Source organism: Coregonus clupeaformis, chromosome 8 (assembly GCF_020615455.1).
Source record: "Coregonus clupeaformis isolate EN_2021a chromosome 8, ASM2061545v1, whole genome shotgun sequence".
Taxonomy (NCBI): domain Eukaryota; kingdom Metazoa; phylum Chordata; class Actinopteri; order Salmoniformes; family Salmonidae; genus Coregonus; species Coregonus clupeaformis.
Window position 1 is genome coordinate 65119731 of NC_059199.1, and position 21973 is coordinate 65141703.

The 21973-nt window shown below is 42.3% G+C and overlaps 1 protein-coding gene across 2 annotated transcripts in view; it reads left to right on the plus strand.

The window, feature by feature from the left end:
• Positions 1-21637, plus strand: part of LOC121572314 (potassium voltage-gated channel subfamily C member 1-like) — a 36187-nt gene extending 14550 nt beyond the window's left edge. The window contains exons 2-4 of one of the 2 annotated variants that reach the window (XM_041884381.2): positions 5417-6356; positions 13406-13732; positions 19345-21637. In XM_041884381.2, the coding sequence (XP_041740315.1) occupies positions 5417-6356; positions 13406-13732; positions 19345-19460 (1383 nt within the window). In that variant the 3' untranslated portion in view covers positions 19461-21637. Of the gene's footprint in view, positions 1-5416; positions 6357-13405; positions 13733-17536; positions 18834-19344 lie in introns of those variants that run through there. The other variant, XM_041884382.2, reaches the window with a different exon arrangement.
• The last annotated feature ends 336 nt before the right edge of the window (positions 21638-21973 follow it).

Sequence of the window (21973 nt, forward strand, 5' to 3'; positions counted from 1 at the left end):
TCTCTTTCACAGATGAGCCCTGTATACACATCAATACACATCAAACACGTCAATATTCACATTAATATTCACATCAATATGGCAAAAGCAAAACACATGATACAGGAGTTGCTGAGCCAACTGTGGATGAGGCCTTAGCTGTTTATGTTGTCGGTAGTTATATTGGGATGTCTATTTATTGACACTGCTTTTAAACTGTCAGTCAAGGCCCTTCTAGAACTGCATGGGAGCTCACACAAAGGCTAAGCATCTCATGTACTAAAACGTAGATGGACAATTATTAGGCAAGGCCTGTAACTTGATCCCTACACAGTAAAAAATAATAATGTTGTTTTTAAGGTAATTTACTGGCAGCCAGTTACCTGTAAGTTACTGAAGAAAATGGTACAGTATGTTACTGAAAATTCCAAAGAAACTTTGGTTTACAGTAATACCAAAGTTTCTTTGGAATTTACAGTAACATACAGGTAACTGGCTGCCAGTAAGTTACTGTAAATACAACAGGATTTTATTTAACCCCACAGAGACAGTCCTTGATTTGCGGGAAACAACCTTATCCACCCTCATCATCAGCATGTGAAAAGGTCCCCTGTGTTCTCATTTTACGGTTTAGTTATTTTGCAGACGCTTTTATCCAGAACAAATTACACTAGTGAGTGCATACATTTTCATATTTGTTCGTACTGGTCCCCGTGGGAATCAAACCCACAACCCTGGCATTGCAAGTGCCATGCTCTACCAACTGAGCCACACAGGAACTCACGCTTCTTCTCTCCTCTCTCTCTCATGCAGATTCATACCTAATAACATTTAGGAACACAAACTCAAACAAACACACTTTACATAAAACAAACACACTATATATATATATATATATAAAAAAAAACAACATAAGTATCTATCTAAAATTACACATACTACCCGTAATACACACTCATAAACAGGCAACGCAAAGACATTGTCACAAACGCATACAGTAAGCACAGAGAAAGGCAGATGGATGGAGGGAATGGTAGTTGCATAAGAGAACGTGACATGCTTTCATCTCTAGGAGGCATGCGTCTAAAAGAGATAGAGAGAGTGGGCGGGGTTGTAGGAGAGAAGGGTCTGGTTGCAGTTTTATTTTGTTTAGCATTGACTCAATGCTGTCTCCTACACTTACAATGGCACTGTGACTGAAGCATCTACCGATGTAGGATCTTAATTTGAGCCAGTTTACTGCAGCAGGAAAATAATCCTGCAGCAACAGGAAATGTGAATTATTATGTGGATTATAATTAATGGACATTTCTGTAGAGGTTGATATATTTTTCGTTAAGGCAAATAAAGTCAAATGCCAAACTTTAGAAGCCTTTTTAAAACTCAAATACACTACAAGTTTGCATTTCAGCAACAAAAGAGTGATCAAATTAAGATCCTACATCTGTAACTTACCTCCAACATTTTATATACTTGACATGTACATGCTTTCTGTGGCACAGTCTACGTTGCAGCCTTTTAACTTAATTACATTGTGTATTCACTATGTCAATGCATCCTCTCGAACAAACGACATGCTTGCGATGTTGTTGTGTATTGTTAGATATTAAATATTACTGCATTGTTGGAGCTAGGAACACAAGCATTCCGCAAGAAGATCTGCTAAATACTGTATGTGTATGCGACCAGTACAATTTGCAGAGCAGAACCCACAGCAAAATCCAAATATCTCCAAATATTTTGTGCTCAATACCATTGATTTAGTTCCATATTGAATGTTAATATCCATGCAGTATTCTGCTCAGTGGTTCTGTCCTTAAACTAGAAGGTACAGCAAACACTTACATACAGTATTTATTATGGACATGTTTCTATCTTTATTAATCTCTGTCAATTAAGATTGTTATTTAGTGGTGTTGTTGTTCATTCAGTTCCATGTAGGCGTGTTAGTGAAGCTGCTGGGTTTATTTCCCACAGGTATGGCTTCTATAACCAGCTCTGATGAGTGTGTGATGTGTTCTGACAGAAAGGCCTGCTGATTGGTTTCCTTGGAGGAAGGTTATATTCTCAGTTATAAACTCAGCGTTGTCCTTGGCTCCCTCCCACTGAACGGTGAGGCCTTGCCAGCCCAGACACAAAGGGGAACTCAAATAGAGCTGATAAGGGCAAATGCTTACTTGCTCTGGTCAGGCTGCAGTGTAGACATTATGTTTGGGTTGCCGTCAGTTCTGTGCACGGGATTGTACTGTATGAGTGGAATTGTAGGTAGGTAGTCCTGTGTGCAGGCGGTTCCTCCACCTGTAATGCAAACAGGACAATGGCTCATGTTCAGCACTTCTAATACTTATTTGCTCCAAACCGGAATGATACAGATAAAGGATCTTAATTTGATCCCCCTGTTGAAGGAGAACTTTCCTGCAATGCAATTTCCACTTTGAAATTTCAGACTTGATTTTCCCTTACGAAAAATGTATCAACCCCTACAAAAGTGTCCATTAATTATAATCCACATAATAATTCACATTTCCTGTTGCTGCAGGATCATTTTCCTGCTGTAGCAAATTAGCTCAAATTAAGATCCTACATTTGTATGTCATGTCTTTTGGATTATTTTCACTTGACTATTACAATGGTGGAAATTTGACTCCCTAATGGTTCATTCAAATGACTTCCTGGCTTTCTGTAACACTGATTTATCACAAATCAACAAGCTAATCACACATCTATTACGGAAACACACCCACATACAAACCATGACAACATACAGTAATTCACATGAGTGTGTTATAATGCACTTTGCCTTTCATTTATAGTAAGACACTCACTCATTAGTTTTCTGTAAATGTTGTTGATACATGTTCTATTGAGAACACCAGGGAAAATATCATTCTGCTAGCATTTTCCACCAAATACATCACAATCTGCCTTGGATGATGTTTACACACACAGCCATGCATGCTAACAAGCACATGCTCAGACACATTCATGCATGCACACACATTGCTTGTGCTGCAGGTCAAAGGTAAGAAGGAGGAAGGGTGGCTCTCATGTTGGCTTAATGTATTGTAAAATGAGATTACCAGTTTGTCTCAAGATAAAGCGTTTAGAGAATGCATTTAGGATACTAATGACACACATGCCATGATACCACTCTGCTTAGAAGTTCCTCAATGATGTGGTGATCCTATCCTGTATCTATATTACAGTATTGTTTCTATGTTCAGTACCAGCGGTCTGTGGACAGTCATGGAGTAAAGATAAAGGAAAGGTTAGTCAATGTTTTTCAAAGATAGCTGTTTCATTTCCTTTCTCTGGAGAGTTCAATTGGACTCATGGAATTTCTGTTAACGGCTCAAGTTCCTTCATTAGTGAACAAAGTGATACTTTTCCAATGTTCAAGGTTTTCCTCTAACAGCTGCATATCATACATTATTAATAATGTTGCTGTACTGATACAGATAGTTGACTGTGTTGGAGAAAATGTTGGATGTTCTGAGAGCAATGTCACATGGACTTAGATGTTGGATATTCTGCACAGGAAGTTGACAGCAATTAAATTGTTTCTCAGTCCAATGACATGCCTCGGTAATTAAGCACATGCAGGGATGCTGCTGATTTATTTTCACACCAGTGAAAGAATGGAAGCAAGTCTGTCACCTTTGCTGGGCTTGTGAGAGAAAATGTTGTGGTGACAAGGACAGTAACACTCTTCCTTCTGGCCTTACCACAACCTGTCTTCATTTCAGAAACCCAACCAGAAGGATATTTTTATGTGGAGGACAGGACAGATGGAAACAGTGAGAGTGTGAAAACAAAGTCATTGAATTTCATTTACACTTGTGGATTGAAGTGTTCTTGTGGTTGTTGTTGCTGCAGTGGTTGTTGTGGTTGTCAATGTCTAGTGTGTGTTGCGTGTGTGTCAGAGAATGAGAGTGAGAGTGTGAATGAATGTGTGTGTTTCTAAGAAAGAAATTGCAGTGGGCTTTTCTTCTTTCAGACGCCACCCTCCCTGTCATGTGAGCCATCATCTCCAGACCTCTGCTGCCTCAGGCGGGTGGAGTTACCATATCTAATGTACCGTGTTATCACTTGCATTATCACACATTGCAGAAGGGCCTGCAGCTTGCAAATCCTTCAACAACAATAGACAGTATCAGAGTGATTCGCTCTAGATCCGTTTCTTTAAAATTAATGAATTTCTCTCAATGTAATGAGTCAGTCAGACTGTATTGTCTTTTCTGTCTGACTCTATCTGATTGTATAAGAGGGACACAGGGTACATTTACTACCCTGAATTAAACCTAATGGGAAAAGGCATTGCCTAGGGTTAAGTGTAAAGGGTTAACTGGGATATGTTTTACACAAGCCTCCCAAGGGTCACTGGAGGTTAACTAGACCACTTAATTTCTCAACACCCTGGTGTGCTTCTTTTGTCAATGAATCCTTTCTCCTGAGAGGTTGTTGTTATTATTGTGAGTATCAGGGTTGTAAGGCGTGCCTGTACTATACCGTAAAGTTGAAAAGATCCATTTGATTGACACTTTATATTGGCATTGCTTTGGCTCAGTTTGTTAAAGGTCAAGGATGTTGGAAGTTGTGGACCATGCACAAAAAGAACTGTCTTAGAAAAATAACCTAATTGGCATTTGTTTTCCTATAATGTAATCACTAAGCCCTTTGTGTCCAGGTAGTACTCTGGCTCTATTACTACTGGACTGTGGTTGTAGTGTATGTACCTGCCTCCTCTCAGACTTGGACCTGTTTAAGGATGCAGTCCGGGATCTTAAGCAAAACAAATTCGTAACATATTGTATGAATTGGATTCGTAAACATATCATATAAATTGGATGATGTAGTACACAACTGGATGACGTGTTACACAAAAAACTGGGACCTGTTTTGGCTCGTGAGCACCACTTTCAAAACTGCCTCTTCTGGCAGCAGCAGCACTGCTGTCAGCCCTAATCTATGGGCAGCAGTGTAAAGCAGCCTATACATTAAGGACTATGCATTATAGCACCATTCAAAATTGATGCGGTGGCACCGTCACGTTATCGTTTGGGCCAGATGCCATGGTGAACACAGTGCCCTCCCGGAAATAATACCTTAAGTGCTGGTGCAAAAGCTGACCCAGAAACAAGCTTTCCCCTGTACAGTACATAACATCCCTCTTCTTCCCTTCCCTCCTCTCTGCAGGCCCCACCAGTACTAGCAACTCTCTTACCGGAGGAGCACCACGTTTAGGTGCACGCCCTTTCAAGTGACACCCAGTTAAGAGTACTGACCTAGATTTGTGTTGTAGAACTGAAGAGAGCTGTGGGGGTGTGCTAATGCTCTGTTCCTACAGGTTTGTATTCTAAGCTCCCTCGCTTATAATCTCTCCTTCTCTCTTTCCCTCTCCCTCCTTCTCTCCATCCCTCTCCTCTCTCCCCTGCAGTGGATAGCCTTCGCCTCCCTGTTCTTCATCCTGGTTTCCATCACCACCTTCTGCCTGGAGACACACGAGGCCTTCAACCCCATCATCAACCGGACGGAAATCGACCCGCTGGACAACAGCACGCGGGTCTACCAGGAGACTGAGACCGTGGTCTTCCTCACCTATATTGAGGGGGTCTGTGTGCTGTGGTTTACATTTGAGTTCATTATGCGAGTGACGTTCTGTCCGAGCAAGCTGGAGTTTTTCCGTAACACCCTCAACATCATCGACTTTATTGCCATCATGCCCTTCTACCTGGAGGTGGGGCTGAGTGGGCTCTCTTCCAAGGCAGCTAAGGATGTACTGGGTTTCCTACGCGTGGTACGCTTTGTCCGGATCCTCCGAATCTTTAAGCTGACTCGGCACTTTGTGGGACTGCGTGTCCTGGGTCATACACTTCGAGCCAGCACCAATGAGTTCCTGCTCCTCATCATCTTCCTCGCCCTGGGTGTGCTCATCTTCGCCACTATGATCTACTATGCTGAACGGATTGGTGCCAAGCCCAATGACCCCCGAGCCAGCGAGCACACACACTTCAAGAACATTCCTATTGGATTCTGGTGGGCGGTGGTGACCATGACAACCCTTGGCTATGGAGACATGTACCCTCAGACATGGTCTGGCATGCTGGTGGGAGCGCTGTGTGCTCTGGCTGGTGTGCTGACTATCGCCATGCCAGTACCTGTTATTGTCAATAACTTTGGGATGTATTACTCCCTGGCGATGGCCAAGCAGAAGTTACCAAAGAAAAAGAACAAGCATATCCCCCGCGCCCCACTTCTGGGCTCCCCCAATTACTGTAAGTCGGAGGTAACCTCACCTCACCACAGCACGCAGGACGACACATGGCCCCTGGCACCACAAGAACCACCAGAAGAGATCTTAGAAATAAACAGAGCAGGTAGGAAAACTTTCTGCCGAATGTCCGTCTGAATCTGAATGAAAATAAAATAAATGCTCAAACAGACTGAACACCCCTGCCTTCACTCCTCCTCCTCCTCCTCCTCCTCCTACTCCTCCTCCTCTCTCCTCTTCCCCCTCCTCCTCCTGCTAACTCACCAGTCAGAAAAACAGCCATTCACTCACCAGGAGCCATTGAATGTGGAGAGCCCCTACATGACAGTATGTTGACCAGTGACCACTCCACACATACACATGTCATCAACTCCACTGCCTACTCACCAGACATTATCAACCTCATACCACACCAGACCAATCTCCCCCTCAACTACCTTTTCATCTCTACCCTGACCAGTTTTATGCAGTGATGAAAACACCAAAGATAACACAGTGGCACATACAGTAGCCAGCCATCCTGACAGAAGATGTTAAATAGCCTATTTCTTCCCCTCAGATGGAAAATACATCACCATTTATGAATCACACCCATGCATTTATGATATTTCCTAGTTAACTTATCTGCTTGTGTGCTGTCTCAGGAAAAATACTGCAGTACTGTGAAACAAGTTTAAAGCCTGCAGACATATTGTTCATTTGTATTCATTTGCCAAATGTATTTTTATGATGCATAGGCCAGCTAGCAGAATAGGAAGCTTCTCAGATTATACTGTATATATACAGTATCTCACAAAAGTGAGTACACAGCTTGTATAACAGTGTAAATTTGCTGTCCCCTCAAAATAACTCAACACACAGCCATTAATGTCTAAACCGCTGGCAACAAAAGTGAGTACACCCCTAAGTGAAAATGTCCAAATTGGGCCCAATTAGCCATTTTCCCTCCCCGGTGTCATGTGACTCATTAGTGTTACAAGGTCTCAGGTGTGAATGGGGAGCAGTTGTGTTAAATTTGGTGTCATCGCTCTCACACTCCCTCATACTGGTCACTGGAAGTTCAACATGGCAAAGAACTCTCTGAGGATCTGAAAAAAAGAATTGTTGCTCTACATAAAGATGGCCTGGGCTATGAGAAGATTGCCAAGACCCTGAAACTGAGCTGCAGCACGGTGGCCAAGACCATACAGTGGTTTAACAGGACTGGTTCCACTCAGAACAGGCCTCGCCATGGTCGACCAAAGAAGTTGAGTGCACGTGCTCAGCGTCATATCCAGAGGTTGTCTTTGGGAAATAGACGTATGAGTGCTGCCAGCATTGCTGCAGAGGTTGAAGGGGTGGGGGTTCAGCCTGTCAGTGCTCAGACCATACACCGCACACTGCATCAAATTGGTCTACATGGCTGTCATCCCAGAAGGAAGCATCTTCTAAAGATGATGCACAAGAAAGCCCGCAAACAGTTTGCTGAAGACAAGCAGACTAAGGACATGGATTACTGGAACCATGTCCTGTGGTCTGATGAGACCAAGATAAACTTATTTGGTTCAGATGGTGTCAAGCGTGTGTGGCGGCAACCAGGTGAGGAGTACAAAGACAAGTGTGTCTTGCCTACAGTCAAGCATGGTGGTGGGAGTGTCATGGTCTGGGGCTGCATGAGTGCTGCCTGCACTGGGGAGCTACAGTTCATTGAGGGAACCATGAATGCCAACATGTACTGTGACATACTGAAGCAGAGCATGATCCCCTCCCTTCGGAGACTCGGCTGCAGGGCAGTATTCCAACATGATAACGACCCCAAACACACCTCCAAGACGACCACTGCCTTGCTAAAGAAGCTGAGGGTCTCCAGACCTAAACCCTATTGAGCATCTGTGGGGCATCCTCAAACGGAAGGTGGAGGAGTGCAAGGTCTCTAACATCCACCAGCTCTGTGATGTCGTCATGGAGGAGTGGAAGAGGACTCCAGTGGCAACCTGTGAAGCTCTGGTGAACTCCATGCCCAAGAGGGTTAAGACAGTGCTTCACTTAGGTGTGTATTCACTTTTGTTGCCAGCGGTTTAGACATTAATGGCTGTGTATTGAGTTATTTTGAGGGGACAGCAAATATACACTCTTATACAAGCTGTACAATCACTACTTTACATTGTAGCAAAGTGTCATTTCTTCAGTGTTGTCACATGAAAATATATACTGAAATATTTACAAAAATGTGAGGGGTGTACTCACTTTTGTGAGATACTGTATATATTTTTAACAGCGAATGCCATTATTTCACAGTTAACTTTTTGAACTAACATTGCACCAGTGATATCGCACTCTATAAATGACTGCAATAAAAGAGACAGCCTGGTTGCCTGGAGACCTGTGTGTTTAACCTGTGTGACTCATTGGGGAAGTTGGACAAAGACAACAGAGAGTGAGGTTTCCCTCATAGAACCTATCAATTTGCAAGAAGTCCCGTGGATGGATGATGACTGTGTTGCTCTTTCATGTTTTTCTGCTTGGTGACCAGGCCAGCTGTGGTGAGCACAAGCAGCTTTGGGGGATTATCAGTTCCTCACAGGCTGATATACTGTACATCGCCTACTTATGATAGGGATAGGGCCCAACTGATTCCATGGGGTTCCCTCTTCTATGAAGTAGTGTGAGTAGTGAGATCAGTGTGTATTTATGCCCTGCCACGAGGACCTGAAGTGGCCATGAGTACATCTGGTGATGGTTCCTTATTTACTGCCACATGTTACGGCCAAGCATCATTACACACTACGTCTATGACTAACAGCCCTCTGCTGAGTCATGAGCACTCTCTCACACACACACAAAACACACTGCACCCCTCACTCGCTGACTGTACTCCTGTTTATAATAGAATCCTTTATAACTTTATAATCAATGTTTTCCCTGGAGAGTTGAGTATCCAAGATGTCCCACTTACAAGGTGTTCCTACTGATAAGATTCCAACGATACTTAAATATTCAGTGATAGTTATTTGTTTGTAACAAACAAATGTAGATGACCTTGACCTCTATCTGCACCTTTACTTTGCAGCCTGTCAGATGGTGTCTACACGCTGAGCCATCAGGGCTTGTCACCTGACCTGACTCCCTGCAGAGAGAACAACTAGAGGTGACATAATGACCTGTCTGCTGGAGGAGAGAGGAAAAACAATAACAAGGGTCACACTTCCTGACTTCCTGACTTCCTCTAGTCATATGATACAGGATGTACTGAAGTCCCATTACTTCTATGATCTTGACCAATGAGAGTTAGAGTTTCACCAGGCACTGCCATAATGTACGTTCTCTGGAGGTGGTAAAAACAATGATTGTTTTCACCTTCCCACCATCCTCTCTCTTACTTAATGTCTTGTTTATTTAATTCCCCCAATCTTTTTTTCCGTGCCAATGCATGTTGCCATGACAACAGTGTCCAAGCAACACACATTGCACAATAGGATTCAGGTTCTGCCAGGAACTGCAGCCATTCACTTGCTTCTCCTATTATTCACACTGGGCTGCAGAGCAGAATGATGGAGTAACCAGGCAATCTGAAACTCATTTATCACCCAATCAGAAAACAATTTGACCAGCTCATCCATCTACTGTACATGATGTCACTGAATGGTAATTTAACACACAGACATTAGAGCAACACTTTACATTACATGGACATTATTCCAAAGTGACTATAAGGGATACATTTATGTAATCAACTGCTTCCAAGTATGTAATAACACATGAATACACACATTCAGGAACGTGCTGAGCATGGGCCATCAAGATGGGTTGGGTTCAGCTCAGGGGGAAATTAATAATGTATGTGGAATGTTGTGCTTCTGGCACTTAAGTTGGCATTCTCTATAAACGGCCTACCGTGGAGTGAGAACTCTGTCTGAGTCCTCCAGTCATTGAACAAGAGGCATGGGCTGTTTGATTAGGATGAGGGAAAGGCTAGGATTGCCAAATATGCAATGCATCAATTTACTTTTTACAGCAGTCTACACAGAGCTCACTTTCTCTGAATAAGAGAGCAAGGGAAAAGTTACATAACTTTTAAAGTACTGTACTGTACTCCTCATAACACTGGTCCCTTGAGCAGCTGATGTGATCGAGCATTCTGGCTCGACACACACAGACACAATCACACACACGCGCATGCGCACACACACAAAACGTAGCTACTTGCTTATTTATGACATCCATTACTTTGCTACATACTTGAATATGGTGTGTGCTTATTGTTGGAAGTTTAAACAGATGGACACATCTATTTATACTAATCAATGTCAAAACACACAGACACACATGAAGGGACCAGTGGGGAGTTGACCCAGTGACGTGCCATTGGGATGACAATGGGAGTGCAGTCCCAGACAGTGAGCACTAAGCAAGCCAGTGCAGTAAAAAAAAACACCCTCTGAAAGGTCTGTCATCATTAATTCAGTGAGCCGTTTTTAGCCACACGTGCACACAGACACACACTTCTGGACCAGGTCTGCTAACTTACATACAGTATCACGCTGTATATCTCTTATGTGGTTGTGCAGTCTGGCAATACATTTGAATGAGAAGCGATGAGTATGGTTCTGCGATAAATGTTGTTAGTACAGTAGAAAGTAAAGAGTAAGGTGGCTTCAGGCTGTAGTGATGGCTGACCAAAATGACCAAAATGCATCATGCTTCTATTGGAAGTGTTGTCCTCCACAATGCCAGTGATGGACAGATCTCAGTGATATGGTCATTACTGCTGTGTCATCTTTACTCTCCCTCTCTTTCCCGTAAAGAGGCACCAACTGGACAAATCCTATGCCACTTCATCACATCAGACATGCACGATGACCAGGCCAACAGCCAATCAATAGAGCCCATGACCTGGATACAGATATCCAGAAGATGAATGAGGGGATGGGGGGAAATAACAGAGGGATGAAAAAAAGACTAAGTCGATAGGGAGAAAGAGAGGAACAGAGAGGGTGCAATTCAAGTGAAGGAGGAGGGAAGGAGTGAGGGACGTAGAGTATGGTGTCTTTATTCATTGAACTATTCCAAAGAAAGTGACTCATCTCCCACTCTCTCTCCCCTCCTTCCTCTCCCTCCATCCCAGGAGGTCTGCGTCACATGTACAATGGCTGTGTGTGGCTGGCTAGGGTCTGTCTGCTGCCTGCTGCGCTGACAAGAGCAAATGGATATCTGTACATGTGTAATGGGGTGGAGCATCAATGCAGCAGTAGAGAGACCATTGCTAATATCTGCAAGTGTTACCCACAAATCATGTTTTACTACAGAGGTGACAGTGGTGGTCTGGGCTGTGTGATCCAGTCTGGAGATCTAATGCTTATAAGGCCCACATTAGGTATGACATGTGAGGCCTGGATGATCAAATGGTAGTGTTTCCAGTTCTCTCAGATTGTTTGGAGTTGGTCATGTACAGAAGGTAGAGTTTGTGAACTCCACTACCTTTATTAACCATACTGAAGATGAAGAATCGTAATGCACCAGTGGTGGAAAAAGTACCCAATTTGTCATACTTGAGTAAAAGGAAAGATACCTTTAATAGAAAATGACTCAAGTTAAAGTGAAAGTCACCCAGTAAAATACTACTTGAGTAAAAGTCTAAAAGTATTTGGTTTTAAATATACTTAAGTGTCAAAAGTACAAATACACTGTTCAAAAAAATAAAGGGAACACTTAAACAACACAATGTAACTCCAAGTCAATCACACTTCTGTGAAATCAAACTGTCCACTTAGGAAGCAACACTGATTGACAATAAATTTCACATGCTGTTGTGCAAATGGAATAGACAACAGGTGGAAATTATAGGGAATTAGCAAAACACCCCCAATAAAGGACTGGTTTTGCAGGTGGTGACCACAGACAACTTCTCAGTTCCTATGCTTCCTGGCTGATGTTTTGGTCACTTTTGAATCCAATTGAGCACATCTGGGACATCATGTCTCGCTCCATCCACCAACGCCACGTTGCACCACAGACTGTCCAGGAGTTGGCGGATGCTTTAGTCCAGGTCTGGGAGGAGATCCCTCAGGAGACCATCCGCCACCTCATCAGGAGCATGCCCAGGCATTGTAGGGAGGTCATGCAGGCACGTGGAGGCCACACACACTACTGAGCCTCATTTTGACTTGTTTTAAGGACATTACATCAAAGTTGGATCAGCCTGTAGTGTGGTTTTCCACTTTAATTTTGATGGTGACTCCAAATCCAGACCTCCATGGGTTGATAAATTTGATTTCCATTGATCATTTTTGTGTGATTTTGTTGTCAGCACATTCAACTATGTAAAGAAAAAAGTATTTAATAAGATTATTTCATTCATTCAGATCTAGGATGTGTTATTTTAGTGTTCCCTTTATTTCTTTGAGTAGTGTAATTTAGAATTCCTTATATTAAGCAAACCAGACGGCACAATTTTTTATTTTTTATTTACGGATAGCCAGGGTCACACTCCAACACTCAGACATCATTTACGAACAAAGCATTTGTGTTTAGTGAGTCCGTCAGATCAGAGGCAGTAGGGATGACCAGGGATGTTCTCTTGATAAGTGTGTGAATTTGATCATTTTCCTGTCCTGCTAAGCATTCAAAATGTAACGAGTACTTTTGGGTGTCAGGGAAAATGTATGGAGTAAAAAGTACAGCATTTTCTTTAGGAATGTAGTGAAGTAATAAAAATAGCAAAGTAAAGTGCAGATATTCAAAAAAACTACTTAAGTAGTACTTTAAAGTATTTATACTTAAGGACTTTACACCACTGTATGGCACTATGGTTGTTTTATTGACCTGTAAATAGTCACTGCTATGTCTGGAAATATTGGTGGTACATTTCCAGGACAGGAACTTGTTAGTTTTGAGAGTGAGCGATTTGGGAAACCAAAGAAAGCAGGTATTCTGTGCCAAATTGAGCAGCAAGTCTAAAGAGTTTTTGTTAGTTGAAGTTCCAGTGGTTGGGATTTGGGGCAGTTGGGAAAGGTCAATGTTGATTTTACATTTTAAAAAGTTTGACGATTGTGCTTCAAATCTGTGTTACCTGGTTGATAAAAAAAACAGCCAAGCTTGCACATAAATGCCGGTTCTGACACGTCCTCTTCCACACCATTGAGGAATCACTACTAAGTTCTTCTCCCTCTGTTTCAGTTCCACAAGCTGTTTTTCAAGATCCCAACGTGAACGGGGAAACGTCCAAGGAGTCAGCCAAGGAGTCAGCAAAGGAGTTAGCCAAGGAGTTAGCCAAGGAGTCAGCCAAGGAGGCAGCCAAGGAGGCAGCCAAGGAGGCAGCCAAGGAGGCAGCCAAGGAGGCAGAAAAAGCAGCGCTGGCCAATGAAGACTGTCCCCACATAGACCAGATCCTATCACCTGACGACGGCCAGATCTTAAGCCCTATTGACCGGTCCGAGCAGCAGCCCTGCTTCCTCCTGGCCATGGGAGGGCGGCCAGGCCACACGGCGGCCAGAGTCAGGAAGGGTACGTAATATGACACACGTAGACACAGGCCTTACATCAGGGCACACATCCCAGGGCTTAAATCTCAGGGCACACCTGCCTCAGGGCACACACTTCAGGGCATACACTTCAGGGCACACACTTCAGATCACACACCTCAGGGAACACACCTCAGGGAACACACCTCAGGGAACACACTCAGACTCAAGCACAAACATACTTTCATGTGTACTCAGGGAGGAGAAACTGCACACACACAAGTCTGAAACGTGACACAAAAATACACTTTAGAGAGCACACAGATTATTTTTGTTGTTGCTATCTCCTATATGACCGTAGGTCTTGTCCTTACTATCCTTGTCTATACAGCCTCCAACACAAACAACTTTAGGTCCCCCACCCACATACTGTTGAGCGACACAGCATCACCCCCAACATTCTTATTTGGCATTTGGACGCTAGCGTTTTTCCCTGTCCAACTCTTCTCACTCTCTTTCATTAAAACTGAATCATCTGAATTATTCTTACCTTCGTTTATTTACTTCCGCATGAAATAAGTTACTGAACAAATATATAAACAAATCACTAATCAGTGGTCTTGTTTTTTTGTTTTGGGATTTTCTTGAAGTTCTTCTTTACTTTACCCTGCCAACCCTCCTCTCCATCTCTGGCTGTTCTATCCTCTCCATGTGGTTTGTTCATCACTGAGACTATCACACTGCCCCCTGGGCCAACCTTAACTTTCCCTTTTTCTGTTTTTCTTTGTCGTATGTTTGTTTTTCTTTGTTTTTCCTCCACTCATTGTCTGATCTGTTTGTTCCTCCCTCCATCCCCCCATCCTTGACTTGTGTCTAATTGGCCGGTAGCTGGCCCTTCCCAGGGGAGGTCACTGGCAGAGCCGGCGCCCCCATGCCCACCGCTCGACCCCCAAGGCCCCCAGGCCTACCCTCTGCTGCAGCTAGCTGGGTGGGTATGTGGCCAAGAGGACGGCCATGCCACACTCACAACCTGACGCCCCAGCCTCTAACACTAAAGAATAGCACAATCAAAGAAATGCCTTGTTCACCACCGAGAGATCCTTGATATCCTTATGCTCTATGATAACATCAGACCCTCACCTTATCCTCTAGTCTACAGTTACACCAGGCAAAGGCAGGACAACTGCAAGCCAAAGGCTTCTATGATCAATCAACTCTGAAAAAGAAGAAGAAGAAGAAGCTGCTTCCACGTTTGTTGCAGTATGAAACTATAATGCCAGTGTCGTCCGCAGCTTCTTAAATTAGCTGCTTGTGAGCGTAGGGAGATGAATCACAAGCACATAATACCATATATTGTTGTCATGGGCTAATAGCATTGCTAAATCTCACCTGCCATCTTCCCCAGCCAAGTTCCAAGACACTTGCTAAGACAGAACCTGTTACAGCCTCCATACAGTATACAGTTTACACATACTTTTTATCCTTCCTCTTCTAGTGCACGTGGAGCTTTTTTTGGTCGAAAGGTCACACATTCCCACTGTGTCCCATTGTGGACTGCTCTTCGTGAGCATGATCTGTTTTGGATGGACAAGTTCAGTGACTCTCAAGAGCCATAACACAAACACAACAGTAATCCACTGTGTCCACGTCATGAGACTGATCCATTACATTTACATGTTTACATTTTAGTCATTTAGCAGACACTCTTATCCAGAGCGACTTACAGTTAGTGAGTGCATAATTTTATTTTCTTTTTTTTTCAAAGATGAATCAAGTAGGATGACCACTAACATGAAATACAACATATCAACAACATAACAGTAGCTAAGAGAACACATGCCCTCACTGTTGTATTTTCAATGTCATGTGTTTATGAATGTGCTTCGGAGTGTGTGTACGGTATGTCTGCGAGTGTGTCTGTGTGTGATTGTCTATGTATACGTTGCCAATGTAAAGGGAACCTGTTTCTCTGTTGCTCCATGTTGGCATGTGTTGTGCTTGTCTCATAACTCAACACTGCATGTCCTGTCCAGCTGATGGTTGGCATTGGAGGTAAGGGGTGAAGTATGGTGAGGAATAAGAGAGGCCACATGACGTTACATTATAGGACAACCATGGTGAGAAGCAAGACAGGATATTTCAACAGCGTCCTACCTCTGATCTAACAATGAATAATAATTCAACAAGATCTAACTTCAGCTAAGAACTATTTTTATGTCATTGCTTCACAAACAGATGACAGGCTATTGTTGTTCTTAAATATCAGCATATCTTAATATTATGTAACAAGATCACAATATAATTGGACTGCAGTAGATACATGTTGAAGTCTAGCTGAATATGGCTCTGTGCCAGCACTCTTATAGACAGTATTACAAAGCAGACTGGATACTGTCAGTCTCTCTTCTCCATTTGATATTGTTAACCAGAAAATGATCTTGATGTTGACCGAGCTGAATAAGTGGGCTCTCAACCCTGCTATAAAATACATTGATGTGCCTTCTCTTTCTGAGCCGTGCCTCAACCTCCAACCCCCCACCCCCACCCACCCCCCCAAACCGCTCTCTGCATGCTTCCGGGACCTTAATCAAACAGAGAATGCATGAATGGTAATACATGTATGTACAATTGGCCTACAATGTTGGATCAATAACATTCTAACGTTTGAAAAGAGTGAAAGGAAATTATTTGAAAGATAGAGGTCCCATACAGATACCCTACTGGAGTGGTGTCAGTGTTTGCAGGGACCTGCAGCCCACCTAGTGTCCTGTATCAGACTATCCTATCCATTCTGTAGGCATGGATCAGTGGCACAGGGCGGTCTCCTAGGGTCCCCTCTAAACCCCTGCCCCTCTCCCCGTTACCCACCCACAGAAACCCTGTCCGCAGCTGGCTCCTGTCCCACCGTGTTGTATCGGTCTGTCCCATTCCTGTCCTCTGAACCTTGCTCTCTGTCTTCAGCTTTTCGCTTCCCTCTCTTCTTTTTTCTGTGGTTATCTGTGTTGCTTGTTCTCTGTCTCTGTAAACTGTCCCTTCTCAAAACTGATAATGGGAAGAGAGTCTTTAATACCTGAAATATGGAAGTTTGAGATCCATAGGAAAGAGAAGGTCAGCTCAGGTAGATTCCGAAAGATCTGGAATAACTCATATAGAACCCTACACCTATGAATGGGAGAAAAATACTATTGTATTGCCCATCCAAATGAGGAAAAGGACCCAGCTGTAAATATTCAACACTTCAATTATTGGAACTTAGTCATGTCAATATTGAAGGCAAACCATCAATAGATTCAGTAGTAAAGATATATATTTTTGCTTATTTATATTCTATTTCATAATACTTTTTTAAAAGGTAAAGAATGTCTCCTCCCACCACTAGAACACCCACAAAGTAGCTACTTCAAAGAGAAGTCAAATTTTCCCATTTTTGGTTGACGTCTTCTTCCGTTCTGCTCTTCTGTCTTTTATTCTGTCAATCTTCCTATCCAGCTACAATCCTGTCTTTCTCTGTTGGGGTGGCTCCCCCTCAGGGATGTTGTGTGTATGGACAGAACTCCGATACAACAGAGAGTAGGCCCAGTCACACATCCCGACACTCTGTTCCTCTGCTGTCCTCTCAGCTTGTCTCTTTCTTTCACTTCTCTGTATCTTTGTCCCTCGTTTTCTCTCCTTCTCCTGGATCACCACAGAACAAGTTATTTTCTTTTTAAAACATCTGTAAGAGGTCATCTGTCTCTGTAAACACCCCAATTGTCTTACTTTTCTCAAATTAATCCACGCTCTTGAGAATGACCAATGACTGGCTGATGCTGAGCAACCCAACCCTCCCCTGTATTCTCTACCACAGATCCCTGTAAAGAGGAGACTGTCTTAGTTAAGTATATGCAGGCAGAAGTTCTCAGAGTAACCTGAGGGGGGCGCACCACAGTCTGACTCTGAGTGGGAGAAACCAACGCTTTGGGAGAAATCCCCCTCTCCAACGTTTCTTGATTCCACGGATGGAGGGCTTGACAGGGCCACATTCACAGTGAGGAAGAGAAACAGTAGATACAGAGGGTTCTTACAGTGAGATCACTTGTCTTACTTTGATGGACAGGTTTTCTCTTAAACGTGGAAGAAAATCAAGATAGAAGAAGTCCTTTTTGCTTTTCTTCATTGTTGTTTTTGTACTAACTTTTTCTCAAGGAAGAACTGGAAGAAGACAGAAAGACACATCACAAAGGAACACTGGTCTGACATCTTGGCCTGAATGGCCAAAAGGAGTGGAATGAAATCAATAAGTAGAGGACAATAAGAATAACTGCTAATGGCATTTATGTCACCCGGTACCATCAGTTAAACCTGACTCTTTTTATTTAGCATGAGTTGCATCGTGGACTACAAAAAACGAAAAACAAACTATAGCTATTACGACTATCCATATGAATAATATATTTTTCTTTTAACGATTCCTCACTTTTGCATACAATTTATGTAGCCAGACTATTAAGGTGTTCAATGACAGTGTTTTCTTTTCACCTTTCTTCCTATTTTTCTTTGTGGTACAGAGTACATGTTACCTGGCAGCTCTGGTCATATTGACCACTATTCCCTAACTAGAGACTTGTAGAGAGATGGAGAATATACATATTTCAGCAAGCTCTCTCTGTTGTGAAAAGCTAAAATAACTTTTGACCTTGTTTCTGTTGGCATGCTTGTGATCTTGGATCTTAATGAGAAGAATCATTTAGGCTAAATTAGTGATATATGTTTCTGTCTACTGCTATACATCTTGATGTATACAATCAATTATTTATGGAGAACTTATCATAGTGAACCATTGTTACGTTCACATACTAAGTATATAATTTGAACAGTGTTATTTTTGAAAGAAAATGAAAATCTGGTTGAGTCAGGTTGTCTGACCATCTTTCCCTCTCACAACCTTTAGCTACTATGAAAGCAGCAAAAATATATGTATATTTTAAAGCGTTGTTTGCAATTAAGAACATGGGGGAAATCAACTGCATGCACAATGTTATGCAACATGAAATCAATAGGTAAAAAATAGTTCAAGAATACAACTCTAGCATGAAATAAATTTTGTATGAAACCTGTCAGAGGGGTCTGTATTTCATTGAATGGATTGAATGTATATGAATGTATTTCTCCCTTTCTCTCCTCTGGTGTACCAAGCTTTTTGGAAACCAAAAGGAAGTGAATGGGATGGTCTTAAACAGGAGTGAAATCAAGTCTGAACCCAGAGTGGCCTGAAAGATGCATGGCAGAATGCACAGCATGGTGATGATTAAACCCTCAACAACATCTAAAGGGGACTTTAAATGAAAGCATGGTTTGAACATACTCGTAAGACTTCCCTTTAAAACAACCTCTTTTATACAGACATTCTACACAAAGAGGTGTGATGCATTGGCTAAGCATGGGTGAAGCATGGTCAAACTAGCTGGTTTACCATGGGATGCCTGCCCGGCGGCACACATTAAATTCCTCTAAAGTAATCTCATCTCTGCCCCTCCCTCTGCACTTTGAGCATCATCCACCATTAACTCTCACCCACGCCCTCACCCAGCAGGCCCTCGCCCAGCAGGCCCTCGCCCAGCAGGCCCTCACCCAGCAGGCCCTGGGTAATAACACTTCTGTCTCTCTTCTCTCTAGCATCCCGCCCAGGCCGGGCCAGGCGATCACAGAACACAGACCAGTCAGTCTGTGTTATGAACCACGGTGTCCCAACCACACTATGTGTGGGCCACAACGTCCCATCCCCCGACTGATAATGCTCTTAGTCTGTTTGTACATAGATGACCAGTGCCAGGGGGGTGCTGACGTGGACAGCTGGCCATGCTGCCAGCCCCTGCCCAGCCTTAAATGTCACTCAGAAGAGTCGTTGTTCTCACACCTTTCTCATTGGCTGCTGTACCTATGACTGGTTGATTTCATGCTGTACACACTTAAGTAAGAATGAACATTGTGTGTGTGTGTGTGCGCGTGTGTATGTTTGTGTGTGTGTGTGTGTGCGTGCGTGTGTTTATTTAAGTTTATGTTTGTTTTCTATAAGTATTGTATATCTGCTTCTCTTCCTTGTGTCTGACTTCATGTAACTATGTTGGAGAAAGTCTAATCAAGAGTGTCATTTTCACCCCAGTAACACAGTCATTTTACCCCTGAGTTAAAACTTGCCAAATATTTGTTTTCTGGCTGTTTTTCATACCACGTCTGAGTTGTCTTTTTGATATATTTGCATTTTTTACCCTCAACTTTGCTTTGAGAAATGTTGAATGTCTTCACTCTTTACACATTAAGGTTTGAGTGTAAGAAAAATGAATTCAGCAAAGTGATCATAACTGCAACAATGACATTTTTTCAGTTGGTCTTAATCAGTTAGTTTTTTATGTCATAAACTGTAGTTGTGCTTTAAATTAGTTTGATATCCCCAGTTATACAAACAATTGACACATTTCTTGCCTAAATATGTATTGAATGTATGGTACTATGCCTGCATAGGGAACCTTGCAGTTATCAGCAATGGAAAGAAACATTTATTAGAGGTATTTCTTACAAATACAGCATTACTCTGTTAACTTCATGCTGCAAGGTGGAAAACTGGCATCCGGACAATGTGCTGTAGATTTCATATACATATTGCACTCAGAACAAGGTTTTGATATGCATGTGCTTAATTTATGTGGCCATGAGACTAACAGAGATCAAGCAGTAACATAAGTCAATACAAAACTGGTTTTGATGGGATACAAACTAAATGATTATCCATGTTGTAACTACCTAGTAAATGACAACTGGTTGGTTGGTTTCTGAACTCTCTTTCAACAGTACAGTATGTGTTACACTTACATGAAACAATCTTTCCACAATGTTTTCACAATCGTATAATGTTTTCACAAGCTTTGGGCTTTGCTTTTCTAGTTAGCTATAGAATATGGACTAATATCCCCTTTGTCACCTGGCCTAATGTATCAAAGGGCCAGGTTATTACCAATATGTTGCATGAGCAAGCTATGGTACTAGATACCATTATTGGCATTGAGATGTGTGTAAGAGAGGTAGGCTGAGGAACAGTTTTCCACTATTTCCAATAACTCAGTCTGAATGCCCTTATTATAAAGAAAAATCCACTTTGCTGCAAAGTCGTCACATTTTCCTTTTACCAACTCCCAGGGGGATTATTCACCACATAATTTCCTACATGGAATATCAAACACAAAATATACATGAACCACATAGTTACTGAAGGTTGATAGCCTAATGACGGAATATATGCATAGTCTATGTATACTAATAACCTCTTAATTTGGCTCACAAATGCTCTTAGCATACGATTGCTGCCACAGACAATATATACACCGCCTGTATAATAAACCATTCAACCAGCGCTCCAAACTAGACATCAGGGTAAACTATTGGGTTTGGTAGATAAGGTCTCTTGCACTGAACAACAGACCAGTGTATTTCATTATGTAGAACTTGAATTTAGAATATTTGCTATTTAAATGTTGCTATTTAATCAGTGAAGGGTTGGGGTGCATATCTGTATAATGTAAAGTGTTTGTATTTCTAAAGTCCGTTTTTAGACCAGACTACTTAGCTCAGCTAACAGGGTAAAGCGGAACCAACCAAGTAAAGACTTTGAATTCCTCCTATAGTGAACTAGTCAATGTAGACATTAAGCTGTATTTACACACTGCAACACTGCCTCACCAATGCACACTTTTGATCCACATACCCAAACCTATCCAAGGGGTGGAGTGAAGCATGGAACAGTGCAAGCCACTATTATGCAACAGGGAGACTCCTCCCTCTTCAATGGTGCCACATTTTAGGGATCAGAGTGTTTACTAAACATTTGCTAAGGGAATTGCATATTTTTTCCACAGTTGTTTTTCTTTGCAGCAAACCACAGTACAGTATACCATATACTGCAACATCTTGCAAAATATATACAGTGGGGAAAAAAAGTATTTAGTCAGCCACCAATTGTGCAAGTTCTCCCACTTAAAAAGATGAGAGAGGCCTGTAAGTTTCATCATAGGTACACGTCAACTATGACAGACAAAATGAGGAAAAAAAATCCAGAAAATCACATTGTAGGATTTTTAATGAATTTATTTGCAAATTATGGTGGAAAATAAGTATTTGGTCAATAACAAAAGTTTCTCAATACTTTGTTATATACCCTTTGTTGGCAATGACACAGGTCAAATGTTTTCTGTAAGTCTTCACAAGGTTTTCACACACTGTTGCTGGTATTTTGGCCCATTCCTCCATGCAG